The sequence below is a fragment of the Uloborus diversus genome, chromosome 8, assembly GCF_026930045.1.
Source record: "Uloborus diversus isolate 005 chromosome 8, Udiv.v.3.1, whole genome shotgun sequence".
NCBI lineage: Eukaryota > Metazoa > Arthropoda > Arachnida > Araneae > Uloboridae > Uloborus > Uloborus diversus.
In genome coordinates, this window is record NC_072738.1 from 268,219 (window position 1) to 288,496 (window position 20,278).

A 20,278-nucleotide genomic window follows, 5' to 3' on the forward strand; every position below is an offset into this window, starting at 1 on the left:
TCAGTACATTTATTTGTATAAATCAAGAATTTCAATCGTCGTAAATAAACGGATTTTCCACTGAAAATATGAAATAACATACAGGATTGTTATAAATAACTTAAGATATTCAGAGCACTCTAGCGAGTGAAGTATTGGACGAAACATTGCTAAATCTCATGGGTGTACATCTTAATGCGGGAATTACTAAATGAAGGATGCACGTCTAATCATTTGCTTAGAAAAAGTAGAGGCAAAGACCCCCCCCCCCAAGTCACGTGATTCAACAACAACGAATGGTTGACACGTTTTGTGTGAAACTAGAGAAAGAAACCTGATTTCTGCCAATGCTTTGCTTCAAAATATATCGCGTGACTTGGGATCGATGCTTCACAAATGAAAATATTTACTTTTTCCATTTCATCTCCTATAACGTTGATTTTTTTTTTTTTTGGGGGGGGGGGCAGCGAAGAAACTTTAGCACGGTCGCAAGGATTTCGCTTTTGTATTATATATTCATGTAGAATAATTTACATCTCCGCTTTTAGTCTTACGTACTGACTGTTCAGCTGCAGCATTTCTTAGAAATCAGTTAGTGCATCTCCAACCGGTCTAGGAAAATAGGGCGCCAGGAACATTGGGCGCTGGGAATTTTGGGCGCCGAGCATTTTGGGCGCAAAGCACATTGGGCCCAATGTTCCCGGCACCCAACATGCTCGGCGCTACTTGCTCCCGGCGCCCAAAATGCCCGGCACCCAAAGTTCTCGGTGCCAAAAATGCTCGGCGTCCAATGTTACCGGCGCCCAATGTTCCTGGCGCCCAAAATGCTGGGCGCCCAACCTTCTCATTTTGTTTTCTACGGTATGGCCACAGTATTCGCCTAATCTTTCACATTTTGACTTTTGGCGACGGGGATTTCTTACTGGAGTTCTGTATCTAGAACATGCTCTCGATACCTCAACTTTGAGAACTCGAATAACGTTACAGGTAGGAGAAATTAAATTGAATGAGGGGAGAATGTTATGTAGCTGAAGGAAGATCTCTATGATGGTCATATTACCCCTGGTTTTTCCTAAAAATCATCAGCTGAGAATAAAATTGATGCATATTTTGTCAGTTAGCATGTAATCCCTCCAATAATCACAGTAGTACACGCTAAATTTTTCCTCAGTGGGAATTTTAATTACTTTGCTTTTGAATCACAGCGACTTCAGATAGTTTCTTCAGTAATAGTTACTTTATTTATGAGTATAAATATGCAGTCTGGGAAAAACTTACCACTTATCATTTCCTTTTCTCCGCCTTCTTTACAGATAAAAATTGTTTACATGATAATAATTATGTAACATAAAAAATAGTAAAATAAAACACTTTTTCTAGGCCCATAAGTTTTTTAAAAATAATTTTTACTTATTAATTTTTAATCTTTTTCAGAAAATCAAAACAATGTTTATGTAATTTTTTTAAAATGCTGACTTGGTACTGATTAACTGTTCTTTCCGTTAATTACCACGTTTTCTTTAAAAAATTAGCTAGAACATATTTGAATCATAGCAGTAACATAAACTACTCCGGGTCAGTTTCCTGAGTGGTTTAGGTTACAAAATGTTTTCGTGTCTCTCATTGCAAACTAGGATGATTAAGATGAGTGACGACAAGTTTTCTTATGATGCCTTTTTAAGATTTATTAGAAAGATTAACTGTTAAACAATAGTTTCTGCAAATTTTTAACGGATTGATAGCTTTATTTTCGTTCAATAAGTTAAAACACATTGATGACCTTTTTTCCTTTTGCTTATAAGTTTAACTCACAGAACAGCAGGCAGTCGCTGTCATATCCTACTTAAATTCTCTCGCCAGATGGCGTGCTGGTTACTTTCAGTTCACAACTTTACGGATGCAGTGGCTCCATCGTCGCTTTTTCTCAGCATGATAGCAACCAATCAGGGTATCTGATGCAAGTAGGATTTAGCTCGTCAAGAGAAGATTTGCGCTCTTTTTACGTTGTTCGCTTTTTAGAGTTGTTTTTATTATTTGTTTTGGTGTTGTTCACGTATGGCTGCGAATTGAGAATAGCTTCAACATGGGACGTATTAAATACTGGGTATTTCATTGAAATTAGCAGTAAGAACGAACAAGGGTGTTTTAAAATGGAAAACATTTTTACTTGAAATATCAACATGTTTTTAAAAACATACTCAAGAATTATGAAAAGAAAGCTGGGAAGAATTCGGTGCACCACGTCGACAGTGCTTGTTATGAAAGCAAATTATTTTTACTAATTCAGTATCCAGAAGTGGTAATATGATGATATTTAAGTGATAACTGTGTGATACAGTTAGCAAGACTGACCTTCATTGATTAAAAAATTCCATTTTGTTTTCCTAGTTTGCTCTAGTCATTCAAACACGTAAGAGTTTTTAAATTATTTTATCCCTGATTTTATGTCAAACACTTTTATTTACTCAAGCTGTCTATTCAACTTCAAAGTGTTTAATATGATGTACGGAAACGAAAAATATTCTGAAAATTATGGCTGGGCGAAGTATTCCAATAAACCGATACATATCACATCATTAAACTGGTTTAGAATTTTTCTCTTAACTGATGCATCGGTGTTGCACTGATGTACAGGCACGAGTCTACAATCGTTGCCGTTTAAATTTAATGTTTTCACACCAATGTTAAATTAGAAAAGTGTCAAGCCAATGTGGCTTTTCAACAATGGTATGAAAAGTCTGTTATAGAAAACTTTACAAAAAATAGTTGGTGGACGTTCATAAGCGAACTAATACCTTCATTTCTCCCAAAACATGCAGGAAAATATTTTTTTAACTCTTAACGAAAAATAGGTTGATGAACAAGATTTTATGTAATCACTAATTAAGAAAAAAGTAAAAGCTAAATTTAAAGCGAAAACTAGCAAAGCTAAAATTGTAAACACGTAATTGAGGCTTTACAAGGAGCCCCTTTTTAAATGCAAAAAGATGTGAGCTCGTGAATGGAATACATAACTGCTTCCATAATCTTGCATCTTTTTGCATTAAAAAAAATAGGCTCATTGTATTCCCAAAACAACAGTGCAACATTTCTCGCTGTCTTGTTTTTTATAAGTTTTTTTTAAATCAATTTCTTGCTGCTGCTAGAAATTGTTTACAAGTACAGTAACCGCCACTTATAAAATCACTGGATTATAAAATAAGCAGCTTTAAAAAATCAAACATCGAAGAACAGAATCATTATAATGCCGAAACATGTTAAGAACATCCTTTAATAAAATCATTATCGCCGCTTTTTAAAATCAAGTTTTGGGAGATTATTTGTTAAAAATTTAAAAAGAGAACTGGGGCTCTCCTCTGATATGCCCCCCTCTTGGCGAGATTTTAATTTTTCGCTCGATACGAAAATCGCCAATAAGGCGATAACTTGGCAACCCTGGTTTTGCAACTTGAACGCTGGAAAGTAGTTTCTCGAAGTCTGTCTTTTTGCACGTGTGTGTATGGTAGGAGGTAGGTGCTCATATGTTCCGCTCTTAGGGAGATTTTAAGTTGAATACTCTAAAATAAAGTTTCAATTCAAACTTTATTTTAGAGTATTCTTTTTCTTGTTGTTTTTTAATGTTAATTTAGTTGAATTTTCTATTTTAATTATGAGTTCGGTTTGTGATGTTGTCCAAATGTATCAATTGAAATTTTTGAATGAATCTTCTTTTTCTTTTTCGTCAGGTCCTCCAACTTTTGGACGTACCGGAGTCCTAAATAGATTTTTTATATATATATTTTATATTTAAATATTTTTGTAAAGTAATGATAATAAAAAATGGGATAATTTCCCTAAGAGCGGAACATATGTGCACTGCCTCACGTGAGGAAGTAAAAGAAAAGTAAAAAAGGTAAGTGAACATATTTTGAATTATTGTGTTTTTAGTGTGTTTCTGGTAGTTTGTATTTTGGTCTGGTTGGCATTTTTGTAGCACAAAAATGGTGTTAATTTCACATAAAATCTGTGACTTTATTGTATACTGAACGGAGGAGATCTGTAACTTATATCCGACTGTGATGTATATTAAAAGTCGGAGGTCCTGGCGAGCCCGAGGTCTCATAGTACTTTCGTAATGAGACCGAGGCAGAGGTCTCATTACGAAAGTACTATGAGACCGAGGGCTCGTATCCCGGAGAAACAACGGAAAAAAATTAATGCATTAATTTCATTAAATAATTAATGACATAATTTGAATTTTTCCTGTTGGCGCTAAAAAAGCATCGCTAAGAACGATGTATGACATATGACGTCATACATAGTTTTCTTGGCGACGCTTTTTTGGCGCCAACAGGAAAAAGTCGCCAAGAGGGGGGTATATCAGATTTGTTCCAGAACTGGAATATGTTACAAATTGTTGCTGACACGGTACATTCCAAAGTTATGTCTCACCAAAAAGTAGAGGAACCAATCTCGGAAGATGAGAAAATTGCCGTGCCATTTTTTCTTTTCAGTAGATGTTTTAAAAACGCTTGGTGGTCATGCGATGCACTTCAGAAATAAAAAAAGGGAGTGTGTAATGATGAAATTTACAAAAATTTTCATAAACATTCAAACGCTGTCGAATCTTTACTTTCAAATTCACACAACAGCATCAATAGTTCAAGACCCTAATGTAAATTTTCAAAAATTACTTCTTGATTCGATAAAATGTCAACTGTATTTTAAAACACTTAAAAGAAATTTTAATAAATTTATTCATTTTTTTTATTTTATTTATTTATTTATCTTTTTTTTTTGAGTACCTTAAAACATTTTAATTTTTTCTTCAGAAATGCTGGTTTATAAAATCAGCCGCTTTATAAAATCAAATATCCTCAGAACGAATGTGATTTTAATAAGCGGCGGGCACTGTATCTAGCATAATCTACATTTTTATACCTTGTACATATTTTGTATCATCTAAACAAGACAAGTTTAAAGCTTGAAAACGAAAATCACTTACACATTGTTGTGTATTGCAACATCTTCTTCAGGCATACGAAACTGTTTTGGCAGTTTTTGAAATGTGTCACTTTTCAAATGAATGCACACTGAACAGTCATATGTCGTTAATGTAAAATTGACGGGAGCATGAAAATTATCTCGTGTCAACTGAATTTCATCTTATCCGATAAGTTACTAAGTGATTGTTAAATCATGGGGCCGAACAAATTGTTAAGAAATTTCACATTAATGAGGTTCCACTGTACCATTAAATTAGGTACATATCTTATGATTTATTGCTGCTCGTAATTTTTTATAATTAGGGGTCAGAAGAACCAATTATAACATTCAGGCCCGGATTTATAAATTTTTGCCCCCTCCCCTCCCCTGCAAAAAAATTAGCAGGGCCAAAGGCCGCCCATATGCAAAATTTTAAAGGTGGGGGGGGGGACTCAAAAAAAATTTCCGTGGTTAGAAGAATATTTTCCCCATGGAAACCAATTTCAGTACATATTAGAGATTATTAAAGTTTGACATTTTTAACATGTTATTCATTAATTGCTGGAAAATAAATGTTTATATACATAAAAAGTAGTCGAAAACTTTGTACTGCATAGTGAATAAAATATAACAACGTATATAAAGTACAAATTCAAAATGAAAAAAGGTTAAAAAACCAGCAAACAGCTGTTTCGGCACTCTAAAATACAAATGCCATCATCAGTGCAATTAAAAACGAAGACAGGTTCAACCCGACTAAAACACAGTCGAGGCGAACATTGGAATGAGAGACGAGTTGTAAAAGATATGAGAGCAGTACCGGAAATGATGACGTCACGGTTACGTCAGAACTCCAGAGGACAGTTGCACTCAGGAGAAAAACGTCAAGGACAAAAAATAAATCAAATAACAGACTTCCAAACATTAGGAAAAGGGGGAGTGCTAGACAAATCATTGACGATTAAATTAGCATTTTTCCATATGTAATATGACTCCCAAAAATCTAAATCATGAATGGACGAACACTCGTGAATAACCTTGGCGGAAGAAAAAATAAAATTGTGGCCACAAGACCAACAACAAATGTTTATATAGTTTGCAAAGAAAAAAGCACTAAAAGCAAGGAAGTTCCTATTTCTAGGGGGGCTGAGCCCCCCCCCCTTGCTCCCCTATATGGGCGCACTTGGCAGGGCCTCAAATCGCCTACTGGATTTCCATGCCACTAAGGGCTGTGAGCCCCTTCAGTGCACCCATTGCAGGGTCTGTGGGTAAATCGATTCCAGGCCTGACAATGGCCTGACCATGTAAAGTCTATAAATCATTCATGGGGGTTAAAAAATATTGAAGGTGACCTGGACATGGAAAGACTTGCTAGGTGGTCCGGCCTAAGGGACATAACGTAGAGCTATGACACTGAAAACTCACTTTTATCTATTTTTGTCTTTACATAAGTCGTACTTCCTATTCCTATTCAGAGTCACAACTGACTACAACTGTATTTATGTCGAGGACTGCATATTAAGGGCCTTGCCTCCATTATTTTATATACCGATAGATGGCAGCACCATCACCGGATCGAACAGTTAATGAGAATTTAGAACTAGTCCAGGAGCTAATAGCTACCTGGTGCTAGCACCCCCAGAGGTATCGTTTCACTTGGAGGACATTGAGACCACGAGCATATTTAACGTCGCCCAGTCCCCTTTAATGACTACAGTGGGTCTTCGACCATCGAGGTTCGAACCCAGGACCCTCCGGCCCCGAATCCGACACTCTACCGATCGGGCTACCACGACCCAAAGTTGTACTTTGTTTGGTTTTGTAATTTCAAAATTTTATTCATGTTTGCCACTTGTGTTGCATTAAACATCCTTAATAATTGCTTCAATTAAACAGTAATTTTTTGTAATTACATGTTGGCAATTTTCATTCCCTACCTTTCAAAGATCTCATAAAAAAATGAAGAAAATGCATATAAATTTATGTAGGAACATAATTCATGGTAAACTACATTTTGTATTAAGTGGACAAGTTATTCTGTTTGCGATCCAGTATATCTTCATACTTGGTTTATTTTGTAAAGGATTTCTTATGTTGTCTTATTTCAATTGTAAAAAGGGTCAATTGACTTGTTGTTTATGGAAGTTTACAATCAAATTTTTAATTATTCTTTTTTTTTTTTTGACTGCTATGGGTAGCTCTGGTGCCACTAAAGGAAAGGTGGGGTAAATTTTTAATCATTCTTTTTTTTTTTTTGACTGCTATGGGTAGCTCTGGTGCCGCAAAGGGAAAGGTGGGGTAAAAGCATCCGCCAGAGGCATTGGTTTTAATATTGTTGCCAAACCTGGTACAATAATTTCTATGTTTATTTTTTAGCAACCTTCCCCCCCCCCCCAAAAAAAAAAAGGTATTTCAGGCTGCGCTAGTGATGGGTAGTCATGTAACAGGTTCATTTGCTGATTGATGCATAATGGAATGTATTTGGATTATACACATTATTTTTGCGTTGATTTGCGTACTTGAAATGCTTCGTACATTAAAATTATAATATTAACTAGTGGTACCCGCACAGCTTTGCCCGTAATAGAAAAATTAAAAGGTCTTTTGGTTCGCCTGTATATTTACAAATAATGTATTTTGAATTTTCTCGCCAATTGACTTGTACCTTTGTTATGATTCCACGTTATGATAATTTCATAATTTACTCGTCGATCTTATGATAATTTTGTTCATAAAATTGGAATAGAAAAAGAACCACATCAAATTTTTGAAAAATCGCTTCAAGGTGCACACCCCCATGCTACAAACTAACTTTGTGCCAAATTTCATGAAAATCACGGTCTAGACGCTATGCACGTCACAGAGATCCAGACATCCAGACAGAGAGACTTTCAGCTTATTATTATTAAAGATAAGTAGACAATATGTTAACAGCTAATAGATGTAGTAAATATTTAATTTACACTATATAATTTTTAAAAATGAAGTCTAAACATTGTTGGATAATTTTGTCCATTAAGCAAAAGTTGAGCAATTGGTGTGTCGATGAGTGTATTTCTGCCGAGTAATGGAGGTTCAATCAACTTCATTCAACCTAGATTACATGACAAAACTAACTCAAGTATAAAAACTCACAATAAATTATTTTAAGGTACAGTGCAACCTTGATAACTTGACCCCCAAGATTTCCCACATAGGGAGGGGGGGGGATTATGGCGCAAGGTGCGCCATCAAAATTTTTTTTTTTTTTGGGGGGGGGAGGATTTTTTATTTATTTAAATTTATTTGTTGATTTATTTTTAAATTAAATTAATAATTTTATTTTATTCTGTTCACATTTTATTTCATTTATTTATTTTGTTTGTGTGTGTATAATGTATGTCGTTAAAAGTCAGAACTTTTTTAATAAATAATAATACTAATTTTTAAAATAAATAAATAAATGAATAAAAAATATGTTTAAAAAATAAATAAAAGTAAAAAAAGAGAGCTAAAAAATAAAAAAGGGAAAGAGGGTTGAGAAAAATGGGGGGAGGGGAATTTGCGCCATTGAACTGGGGGGGGGGATGAGCACCCCTGTTGAACCCAAAGGAATGCAAAAATGTGTTGAGTTAAGAGGGTGTCAACTTAGAGAGGGGTTCCATAATTATTAATAATTCCAATTTTTTTTGCAAAGAGTTTTTCATATCATTCATTTACTAATATATACCAGCATATCACTCAACATTATTTTAAAATATTTAATTTTGATTAGAGACGTACCGAGTACTCGGTAACTACTCGGTACTCGGCCTACTCGGCTAATTTGCCGAGTACTCGGTACTCGGCCAAATTCTGATCAGATACTCGGCCAATACCGAGTAGTTGCAAAAAATTGAATATTGTCCAAGGCAGATACTAAAATTTATATAAAAAAAAAAAGAGCGAGCAATTCTGCAATCATTTACAATTAAAATTTATAAGTCAAATTTAAATTTTGAGAATAATGAAGTTTGTAATGCTTCAATGGAATAAATCTTTATTTTAATGTCCTCAAAGTTAATTAAACTTATTTATTAAAAATTATGCATAAAAGGTAAGTATAGAAAATATGGAATTTTTATATTAAAAATGGATTTTTGCTACAAACAAAAATTAGTTATAAAAAATATAAAAATACCTTTGCTTAAAAAATAAAAGGAAATAAAACAACGTTAAAAGCACAGTGCAGGAACACTGCAGACACGTGTTTTGGCGTTACAAGGAATTCCTTTTTCAATGCACAAAATGGGAGCTCGTGGATTTAAAGGCATCCGACAAAAGTCGGATTTTTTTGTCGAATGTCTTTACATTCTTTAGCTCACATGTTATGCACTGAAAAAGACGTTCCTTGTAACGGAAGGGGGAGGGGGTGGCAGAAACACATGTCTGCAGTGTTCCTGCACATTTGTTGTATTAAAATTATTTATGTTTGGCGGACTAAAACTATAATTGATTGGTATAAATTTGTTTTAATTGCAACTTGATTAATCATACCTTTCATTTATTTATTTTTAATTTTAAAAATAATTTTTTTGTAAAATTTTTGACACAAGCAAAATTGTTTATACAATGCGTAATTGAATTTCAGCAGGAATTTAGTTTTAAAAACTATTATATGGACAAGGAGGTCTATACTACTATTCCAATAAGTTCAAAATTCATCACGTGTGTCGGTGGTTCTTCTTAAAACATAATTGGTACTTGGTAACTCGGCCGAGTAGTGAAAGGCTGAGTACTCGGTACTCGGCCAAAGTGCTACTCGGTACGTCTCTAATTTTGATATCTTTCCAGTATTTTCAATCAGCACTACGCTAACTGAAGTCTGTTCGTAACTATCCTCAAGTCACTGTTATTTTCTTTTCTTATGTTATTATTATAATATACTAGCTGACCCAGCCACGCGTTGCTGTGGCAAAGAAGTTGAATCAAAGTAATATTTTACTCATTATTTTGATAGAATAGAATAATTATTTTTTAATAAAGCTTAAAATAGTGTAGCCAATTCTAAAACATATGAGATTGATAATGGGCGTGTTAGGCTGAAGTAAGTACTTATGAAATTTAGTAAGAAGTAACTAAATTTTCTATGGTAATGCACTATACTTAAGCTTAGTAAATTTTGCAAGTATGACCTCGGCCACAAAAATAATAACTTGAAAGTGATATTAAATATCGAAGCTGATTGTAAAATATCAGAATGTAGAAATTAAACCTAAACCACCATACACCTTTAGAATGTACACTACATTTTATACATCTCAGCTTTATCTATTGTTTGTAATCAATAACTTCTTTACAAAATACACTAAATTAAAAACATATAAACATTAAATTTTATAAATGAGGTAGATAACATGGACTTTGAAAATTGTTTCTATTATTTGAAAACTGAAAATTATCTAAGCACTAACTTGTGCACAATATTGTATCTTAACCTGTCTTTCGCTAGCACGAATAGGTATGATAAGTTTCCCACTTGTGAGTAGGCGATAAATAGTTGCCTATGAGAGAAACATGTATGTTTCAAGTCCAAACCACATGTTTGGTCTTTAGATCGATTTATGGTATTTGCAAAAACTTAAGGAATCGGAAATTGAAGTCTTCCAAATGTGTTTGAAAATTATGACGCTATTAATGTATTACGTGGAAACACAAAAATTTCTCCTTTAAATTTTCCCGTCAAAATTGTTGACTTTTGATGGATAAACGTGTACCGTTGCACAATTTAGGTGGTTTCAAAGTGCGAAAAAGAATAATTTGTAAACCAATTTTAACCGGAAATCGTGTAGTGGCGTCCCTGCAATATACAGACAATTTAAAAATTCAGTTGGAATGCTTATGGCTTTGTTTTTATCGAAAACTGTTTAGCCTTGTTCAGCATCAACGGTCAAAACAATCTGATTACGATTTTTTTTCAGCTGTCAGTAATGGCTCATTATTCGCAATAATTGTAGCTGAGACATCGTCATTGTGTGTGCACTGTTTTTCTCGTTGCGAATCAGTATTAACTAAGTCGGTGACTAATCAATCAGGTGATAGCACTCCATAATGGCTAAACAACAATTTTGAAATTGAAATGCATAAAACTTCAATCAACACTAAAGCTTCGTTATACATCTCAGGCGTAAAATCTAGATTTGGACATCAGTGTGTTTGTTTAGCTCTAAGGAGTACATCTTCAAGCATAAAATTTATATAGTTTTCCACAGAAATGATGCTTGTGTTGGATAGTATGTCGTCAAAATTATTTTAAACAGTTGACGAATACTGTTTCTCGTTATTTCAAACCTGCATCAGAAAATATCAAATCCCAATGAGTGTCTGCTACGAATAATTACAATTTACGACATGAATCGTGATATGTATTAAACATTCGACAACTAACGGTCCGCAAATTTTCTTGTCTGTTCGGGAAATTTTACCGAAAACAAATACAAAAAAAAAATGCTGTCTTTGTTTTGGACGCGCAGTTTTGTTTTGGATGGAGTTTTGATCTCAATGTCTTGGTTTTCTCCAATTCAAAACAGTCATTTCACTGAAACCTTCAGAGATAACCTAGGTAAGTTTAAAAGTAACAGCTTGGCAAATCAACTTGCAATCATGCACAAAGAATTCTTCTAGCTTGTTACTTTTGCATTTGTACTTGCATGTTCATGGTCACTCACATTATCTCGACATTACGCTATAAAAACGATTGTTTTAAACATGTGTTGATTTAATCGGAATAACTGGTAATGTCCGCCGGAAGTCTCAAGACAGTATTCAGACAATGCCAGCTTAAAGTGTATCGTTGCCTTTCAAATCTTGCATACTCCTATGATGTTTTTCGAATGAACGCTTTTGCTCATGAGCCTTAGTACGCTTATCCCAAATTATGATGGCACTCTTTTACAACACTACAGTCATTCCGTGCTTTTTCTTTAATGTTACACATTGCGTTTCGCTTGTTATGAATATCTAATAGGCAACATTAAAGCTGAACGTGCTCTTCGTCTACCATCTAAAAAATCTCTAGCAACAATGCCTGACAATGCTATTGTCACTGCATTTTTCTGTTGCACCCGTATCTTTGCAAGAAATAATGATATTAAAAATGTCTTGGGGAGAAAACACAAAGAAAAGAAATGTTTTCCGCTTAAATTTAGTAACCTTCCAGAAAATATCCTGGAATCATTTTGAAGAATTCATTAGTCTTCTCGGTTAAAGCCGGTTATGTGACCGGCACCTTCAGAGAAGTCTAGCGTAGATTTAATATCATAGCTTGGCACCTTCCTGCTTCTCCAAGAAAGCGCGCAAATCATTAATGCACGCAAGCATTGCCAAACATAAGTCTTAACTCTCAAGCAATTTGCTCGAATGCAAGTCGTTTCAGTTCTTCCAACGCTCTGTGATCCAGACGTTTTTTCGCTCTCAAAGGAAGCAGTCAAGCTAGACGGAGCGTTGTCGAGCAGAAACCGATACACTTATTTAATACGTTTAGTTAATTTTTCTACTGGTGGGACAAAAATATTTTTCACGACGGTAAGAAATGTGCATTTCTGCCCTTTGTAGCATTTCAGGAAACGTTTTGACAAAGATAGTTGATTTTCTCAGAAGGTGAATAAAAACGTAAAAACCACCGAAACGTTCTACGGAAATAATAAGTAACTTTTCGGGGGTTTTTCAGTGTAGTCTTTTTAGCAATAAGTCAAACGATGTGAGAGTTGTATCGATTAAATAACTTACAACGCCATCTATTAAGAATTTATAGAACAAAAAAATCAATACACACTATTAATGTGTGATAAACATTTTATTTGCAATTAAAAATTATAAAAACCATCCTATCTTTTAAGTTGGACCAAATTACAGATACGTATGGAATTTGATAAAAATCGGTTCAGTAGTTTCGGAGTTTACCCCGAACAAACATCGTGACACGAGATTTTTATATATATATAGATTGGTAGACTTTAGACTAATAAAATAAAATGTAAAAAAATATGTAGGTACTTAAAATTATATAGATGGCGCAAAGCGTAATTTGGCTGTAGTGCCAAATACTGAAGCTTCGACCAACTAATAGCGGAAGCTTTGGCTCATCTGTCTGTTGAGCTTTAGCAGTAAACGCATATAATATCATATAATTCTTCATTACTTCACCAGTGACGTACCTAGCATGGGTGACACCCGGGGCGGTAATTTGTGGTGTCCCCCCCCCCTCCAACAAATGCAAAAGGAAAAAAAAATATGGAAACATGAAATTCATGCTATTTTTAGAAACAACTACATTTGTATTATAATGAAATTTTAAGTGGGCTGATGTGCAGAAAACAAATAAGAATTTAAGGGGGATTTTTTTTTAATTTAATTGAAACATTTTTTCATTGTTGTATTACTGATTTATTAAAACTTGAAAATTGTAAAATGCTGCTTTTTGAATATTACTTATCCTTTATTTTTCTCTTCCAGCCCACCATCCGAGGTTAAAGACATCGGATTCTATGATATTTAGTTTCTGAAGTTAAGTGCCATTGTAATAGAGATGCGCGTACACATGTTAAACAAAGAACTTTTTAAAAAGCAATTTTGATTTCTCGCACTCAAAAAGGAAAAGACTTCTTGGGTATTTTCTTATTCAGCAATCCCAATGTCAAATTTTAGATTCGGTATTGTCGAGAACCCATATTTCTGTGAAGTTTGTTTTGAGAGATTTTTTTAACTAACAAATCTAAATAACAGCTCCGAGTTAATAATAGGGGAAGTTCATTAGATCAAAGAAATTTTCTTCATTGTAACTTCTGGAGGACAATAAAAACCATTAGAAATGCATTCTGTTGAAAAACCATGTTACACTGAAATCTGTTCCAAGAATTTTTCTGGACTAGAAAACCGAAAACAAAAGTTGCAAATGCATACTGAAGAAAAATCACATTTCTGTGAAGTTTCTTCTGATGAATTTTCTCAATCAGAAACCTTGGAGGAACACTTAAAACTGCATTGTTGTGGAAAATCATATACCTGTGAAATTTGTTCTGAGGACTTTCCTCTATCAGAAACCCTGGAGGAACACTTAAAACTCCATTGTGGTGGAAAATCATATACTTGTAAAGTTTGTTCTGAGGAATATTCTCAATCAGAAACCTTGGAGGAACACTTAAAACTGCATTGTTGTGGAAAATCATATACCTGTGAAATTTGTTCTGAGGACATTCCTCTATCAGAAACCCTGGAGGAACACTTAAAACTCCATTGTGGTGGAAAATCATATACTTGTAAAGTTTGTTCTAAGGAATATTCTCTATCAGAAACCCTGGAGGAACACTTAAAACCCCATTGTGGTGGAAAATCATATACCTGTGAAATTTGTTCTGAGGACTTTCCTCTATCAGAAACCCTGGAGGAACACTTAAAACTGCATTGTTGTGGAAAATCATATACCTGTGAAATTTGTTCTGAGGACTTTCCTCTATCAGAAACCCTGGAGGAACACTTAAAACTACATTGTTGTGGAAAATCATATACCTGTGAAATTTGTTCTGAGGACTTTCCTCTATCAGAAACCCTGGAGGAACACTTAAAACTCCATTGTGGTGGAAAGTCATATACCTGTGAAGTTTGTTCAGAGAAATTCTCCCAATTATCAAACCTGAAACAACACTTAAAAATTCATTCTGGTGGCAAAAGGTTTCCCTGTGAAGTATGCTCGAAGGATTTTTCTCGACTTGGATACCTTAAAGACCATTTGAAAATTCATTCTGGCCAGAAGCCATATTCCTGTGCCATTTGTTTTACGGGATTTACTCAACCAAAGAGCCTAAAAGAGCATCTGAGAATACATTCTGGCGAAAAACCGTATGCCTGTAAAGTTTGTTCTAAACAGTTCTTAAAGGCGGGAAACCTAATAGAACACGTGAGAATTCATACTGGCGAAAAACCATATTCTTGTGAAGTATGTTCGAAGAATTTTTCTCAGTCTTCGAAATTGAAACGACACTTAAGAACCCATTCTGGCGAGAAACTATTTTCCTGTGAAGTTTGCTCGAAGGAATTTTCGAGATCAGGAACTTTGAAACAGCACTTGAGGATTCATACTGGAGAAAAACCATATTGCTGTGACGTGTGTCATAGTAAATTTTCTCAACTGGCACACCTAAGACGACATTTAAGGATTCATACTGGAGAAACTCCATATACTTGTAAAATTTGCTCTAAGGGATACACTAAATTAACAAATCTGAAAAAGCATTTGAGAATTCATGTTGGAGAAGAACAATATACTTGTTAAGTTTTTTAACTTAACAAGTATTGAGAAATTTTATACTTGAATGCTAAGGGGGGAAACCAGTTTTGGCGGGTCAAAAAATCCATTTTTTTTTCAATGTCATATAATGTTAGTAGAACTATTCAAGAATAAGTTACCTTGATTTCAATTCAAAATTCCGATTAGTTCCGATGCTATGAGCACTTAAAAAACTGGAGATTCGAAAATGTTCACAGCAGTTTTTTTTTTTTCAATCGCGTTTTTCTCAAAACCTTTTTTTCAAGTAGTGTGCATTCTAGCACAAAACATTGTTAGCTAACCTTTCTAAAATTTTGTGTGAATAATATTTATTCAATGACACACTATATGAACCTAATTCTGGGATGATATTATTATAAAAAATATTTTTTTAATGCGGGAGGGGGGGAGATGAACAAAATTAGTTGAAAATGGTAAATTTTGTTACCAAACACCTCAAAAGCATGAAATGTTTTATTTTTTTAACCAAAATTAGGTTCATATTCTGAGGAAATACGTTTTGTCCACGAATATATATATATATATATATATATATATATATATATATATATATATATATATATATATATATATATATATACTGATTACAGTAAAAAATTGTGACTTCAGGAATGCACACGAGCAACAAGCTCCGATTGCGACCATCCATGGGTATCAGCTTCTAACTTTTCTATTTCTAGCAGAAATGACTTCAAAAATTTACAAAATGTACTTAAAAATATGAATAAAATATCCTTCAAGTTTGTATAAATTCTGATTATTCCTTCCTTGTTAAAAAAAAAAAAAAAAATCACGAAAAGCACTAAAATGTCTGCTTCCTAAACTATGGTTTCCTAAAATATGGTATAAGTGTGTTTAGTAATTGTAGATATGAATGCTTAAAATAAATTTGAGAAACCACCGACAAGACAACGTAATTCAATAATTTTTATTTTAAGGACTTTTCTGAAGTAGGTATCCTAATTAATATTTGAAAGTACATTCTGAGAAAAAGCCATATCCATGTGACGTCTGTTGTAAAGAGTTTTCTAAACAAGTACTCGTGAAAGAATATTTGAAGATCCATTGTAGAGATAATCCAGGTTCCTGTGAATGTGATCTGAAGAATTTTGTAGATCAGGAAAACTGAAAAAAAAAAGAAAAAAAAACTTGATAAGCCATGCTGGAGAACAGCCATATCACGTGATGGTTCTTTTAAGGACTATATTTTTTCTCAATTATTGAACCTCAAAGAGATCTTGTTATTCTACCAGTGGTGGCGATTGGGGCTTATAAATGAGGGGAAGGGGACAAAAAAAAAAAAAAACTATATTAATTTGAATCTTTGGCATCTTGAATTCAAATTATGTTTTTTGCAATGACGAACGTGTGTGTGTATGTATGCGCGTGTGTGTTTGTGTAGGCGCATGTGTGTGGGTGCGTGAGTGTGTGAGTGTATGTATGTATATGTGTGAGTGTTGTGTATGCAGTGCTGTGCGGTGTACCCGCGCATTCGTGTCGGCGTTCGTGTAAGTGTGTGTATAGGCGTTCGTGTAAGTGTGTGTATAGGCGTTCGTGTGTGTGTGTGTGTGTGTGTGTGTGTGTGTGTGTAGGCAGGCATGTGTGTTTGTGTCTGTGTGCAGGCATGAGTGTGTGTAGGTGTGTGTATGTATGCGTGTGTGTGTAGGATATGAACGCAACCTGGACACGGTTTTCGCAAGAGGAGCTGCATCGTGAGGCGGCCGGTCGACGGTGATGCTGCAGAGGGTGCTGGAGGGAAAATAAAATCAGCGTTACGTCAAAAACAGTCAAATGAGAACAATAAGCAATCGTGGTTGCTCAAAAAGTACAAAATTTTGTCAGGGCTGGTTTTGGGAACATTGAAGGTGATAAGTGGAAATGAATGCAAGTCTAACAGCCTAACCCACATTTTTCTTAAGGTTTTGATGAACTTTGTACACAATAACTTTCTCCGAAGAAACACTTAGAGATCATTAGACTTCTATTATTTACCTCAAAGTATTTTGAGGTGGCAAAAGCACTTGGTAATAATTTTATTAAACAAGTATGGCTTGTGTTTAAGTAAGCAATTGATTTACTAATATCTAAACATACATAAAATAAAAATTTTGACGTTTCTGCTTTTTTTAATAGTTTCTATTCCCTGCTTTTTTTTTTTTTTTTTGCCCCCCCCCCCCCCGATCGCCGCCACTGTATTCCATTGTAGCCAAATACCATGTTCCTATTAAGATTTTTTTTATTTCTGATGTTTTAATCGTGATTTAAAATATAATTTGTCATGAAATTCCTTTTTTTAATTTAGAAAAAAGAAGGTAGAGTAGTGACGAATAAATTTGCCTTTACTCGCTACTAGAGTGGCGACTAGAAATAGATACATAAAAAAAATCTTGGTGCCAAAGATGATGCTCATAAGAAAATTCAGTGCATAAATATTGAAAAAAGAAAATTAAAATAGGAAAGAGATGCTTTCGATGAAAATAAGTAAAATACTAATACAAAAAACGCTGTAAATATTTGGGTGATTCTCCAAAAACCTGACGTTTTCCAATCACATTTTTTTAAAATAAAAATTCTGAAAACAATCTGAAAAAAAAAATTTACTTTTTGTTATTAAGTTATTAAGAGAAAAATAGAGGGAAGGAACTCACTTTAACTATATTAAAGAGGGGGTCAAATTTTCTTACAGTAAGAGACTGACAAGCAGCACCAGGAGAGTTACAAAATGAATTTATTCGTGGATTATCTAAAATGTAACTACAGTAATGAAGAAATCAATGAATCCTAAGTCAAAAAGTATGGTTATTAACTGACGAAACAAAATTTATGTAAAACCTACCTTAACGGAAACCCCCAATTTCTTCGAGTACAAGTCCCACATAGGTTTTTCCATATTATTCACTCTGAATAGCTTACTCTTCGAATAACGGACTTTCATTTCAACAAAAAAAAAGTCGATTGCTACATTAAAACTTTCCTTAAGTTAGCCATACACAGTATGATAAAATTTACAAAAAGAAAAGTTACCTTCTCATTACCTGCGCATTCTTTTATAGTTCAGGAAATACAAACATAAAACAAAACGGAAATCAGCAATATTAATAACATATATTTTACTTTTAATTGAAAGCAACTACAGAATTTATAGCAACTTCACTAACCTATTCGAGCAGCATTTAAATAAATAAATGTCTAACCAATAAATCTCTTTTGGAACGATTCGTCTGAACAACAATAAAAAATATTAAATAAATATAATTATTCCACGGATACATTTTTTATTTATTGCCAAATTTAGCTTTCTTTTTATCAATCAATCTTATTTTCCAACTAATGTATTGGAAATTAATCCTTCTATTCTACGGGATGCATTACCAGTGCTTGAGAAATAATGCTAGGAAAAGTTTTTTTTTTAGGACAGGAGTATGACATTTTCCATACAATTTGCCTGTTGCTTAAAGCCAGGATTGTAATTAAGGTAACTAATGTTATTTTCGATTCTAACCTCTTAACTACACACTATGAGTAGAATTATTATTTTTCTTTTATTTAACACAGAAATTTTGTCTAAGAGAATAACAGCAAAAATGTTTCATACTAATTTTTGAACTTCAAAGTTTTAGTAAGAACAGCAGACAAATCATATGAACTTAATACTCAAGGAATCTAATAAAATGGTGATAGTAAACAGTGTTGTGGCACATCAAATAAAAAAATTCCTTTTTTTTAAAATCTAAAATAATTGAACTCATTCCTAGGACAGGAGAATGACATGAAGGGGACAAAGTTTAAAACGATGTACCTTGATGATTTAAATAATTTAGTTTATTTAAAGAATGCTATTTTACACCTTTAAGTATGCTTAATTTTGTACTACAAATTGAACTTGTGGAATGTTGATATAAAATTTTCAAATAATTTTAAGTCCATTTGAAAAACGGATGGGGACACGCCAAAAGTGTGACTTTCTGGTTATTTAAAAAAATTTGTAGAAAAAACTAAATGAGTTAGTGTTTTAATAAGAATAGAATAACATCAGGTAAGTTATTTCTAACTATTAAAAAAATGAAAACACTTTCTGAGTTAAACAGTTTTTGTGTTAGGCTACTGGGATATAATATTCTTAGGATTTTGGAGAATCACCCATATGTGTGTGAGTGTATGTGTTTTGAAACAAAATAATTTCAAAGATTGCCTTGTAATGAACTTATACTAAAATATAATATTTAAAAAACTCTGAAAAAATAAATCTTGGAGGAGACTTGTCTTTCTGTTAAGCGGGAGTTACCTGTATTCTTCTAGGACAAATGCTTTTCTTTTGTTCAACATAACAGACATATCAGCTTACCGGCCCATGTCCAGGTTTTGAAAAAGGAAGGGGTTCAAACTCTTTTCCTTTATAACTAACACTGTCAAGGGAAAACTAATTAATAAATGTGTTGAATAGTTTGATTTATTTCGATAACTAGACTTCTTTTTGTTCCTTTTTTTTTTTTTTTAAATGAAATCGTTCTTTGTACAGTTCAACATTTTGTAAAATTGGAAAAAATGTTACCCATCCGTATTCCTTTTTATGGCACTTTATGCAAGTTTCTTTCTTTTTTTTTTCTTTTCTTTTTTTCCCAATAAATAATATTAAACAGGAATTTAATGAAAATAGACTCTTTATTCCAAACAATTGCTGTTTCGCATCGAGACAGTCTTCTGATAGGTGAAACGACAAATTCATCCAACACCAAAGGCGTATCAAATGAAAAATGATGGAAGGGATTTGAGGATATATCCTTTCCCGAAACCAAAAAGATGTCCTATTTTGACCATTAAAAAAAATTATACGAGGGCTGTTTTTTTTTCAACTTCCGATCGTGCCGCTAGACGGCAGGGCGAGCGGCATTGGCCAGCAATGCACGGCAGTCGACTGCGCACCTCTCCCACTACAAGTACCCTACCCACTGCAACTGGTAATGGCGTCCGACGCCATTACCAGTTTATCTAACGACACATAAACATGGCTACCATGATAGAATATCCCGC

General features: G+C 33.8%; 1 protein-coding gene across 1 annotated transcript; it reads left to right on the plus strand.

The window, feature by feature from the left end:
• Nucleotides 1–2,087: 2,087 nt before the first annotated feature.
• Nucleotides 2,088–15,730, plus strand: LOC129227774 (gastrula zinc finger protein XlCGF57.1-like). The gene is made up of 2 exons (XM_054862382.1): nucleotides 2,088–2,389; nucleotides 13,417–15,730. The coding sequence occupies exon 2, from the start codon at nucleotides 13,772–13,774 to the stop codon at nucleotides 15,230–15,232; it is 1,461 nt and encodes a 486-aa protein (XP_054718357.1). The 5' UTR covers nucleotides 2,088–2,389; nucleotides 13,417–13,771; the 3' UTR covers nucleotides 15,233–15,730.
• Nucleotides 15,731–20,278: the final 4,548 nt, after the last annotated feature.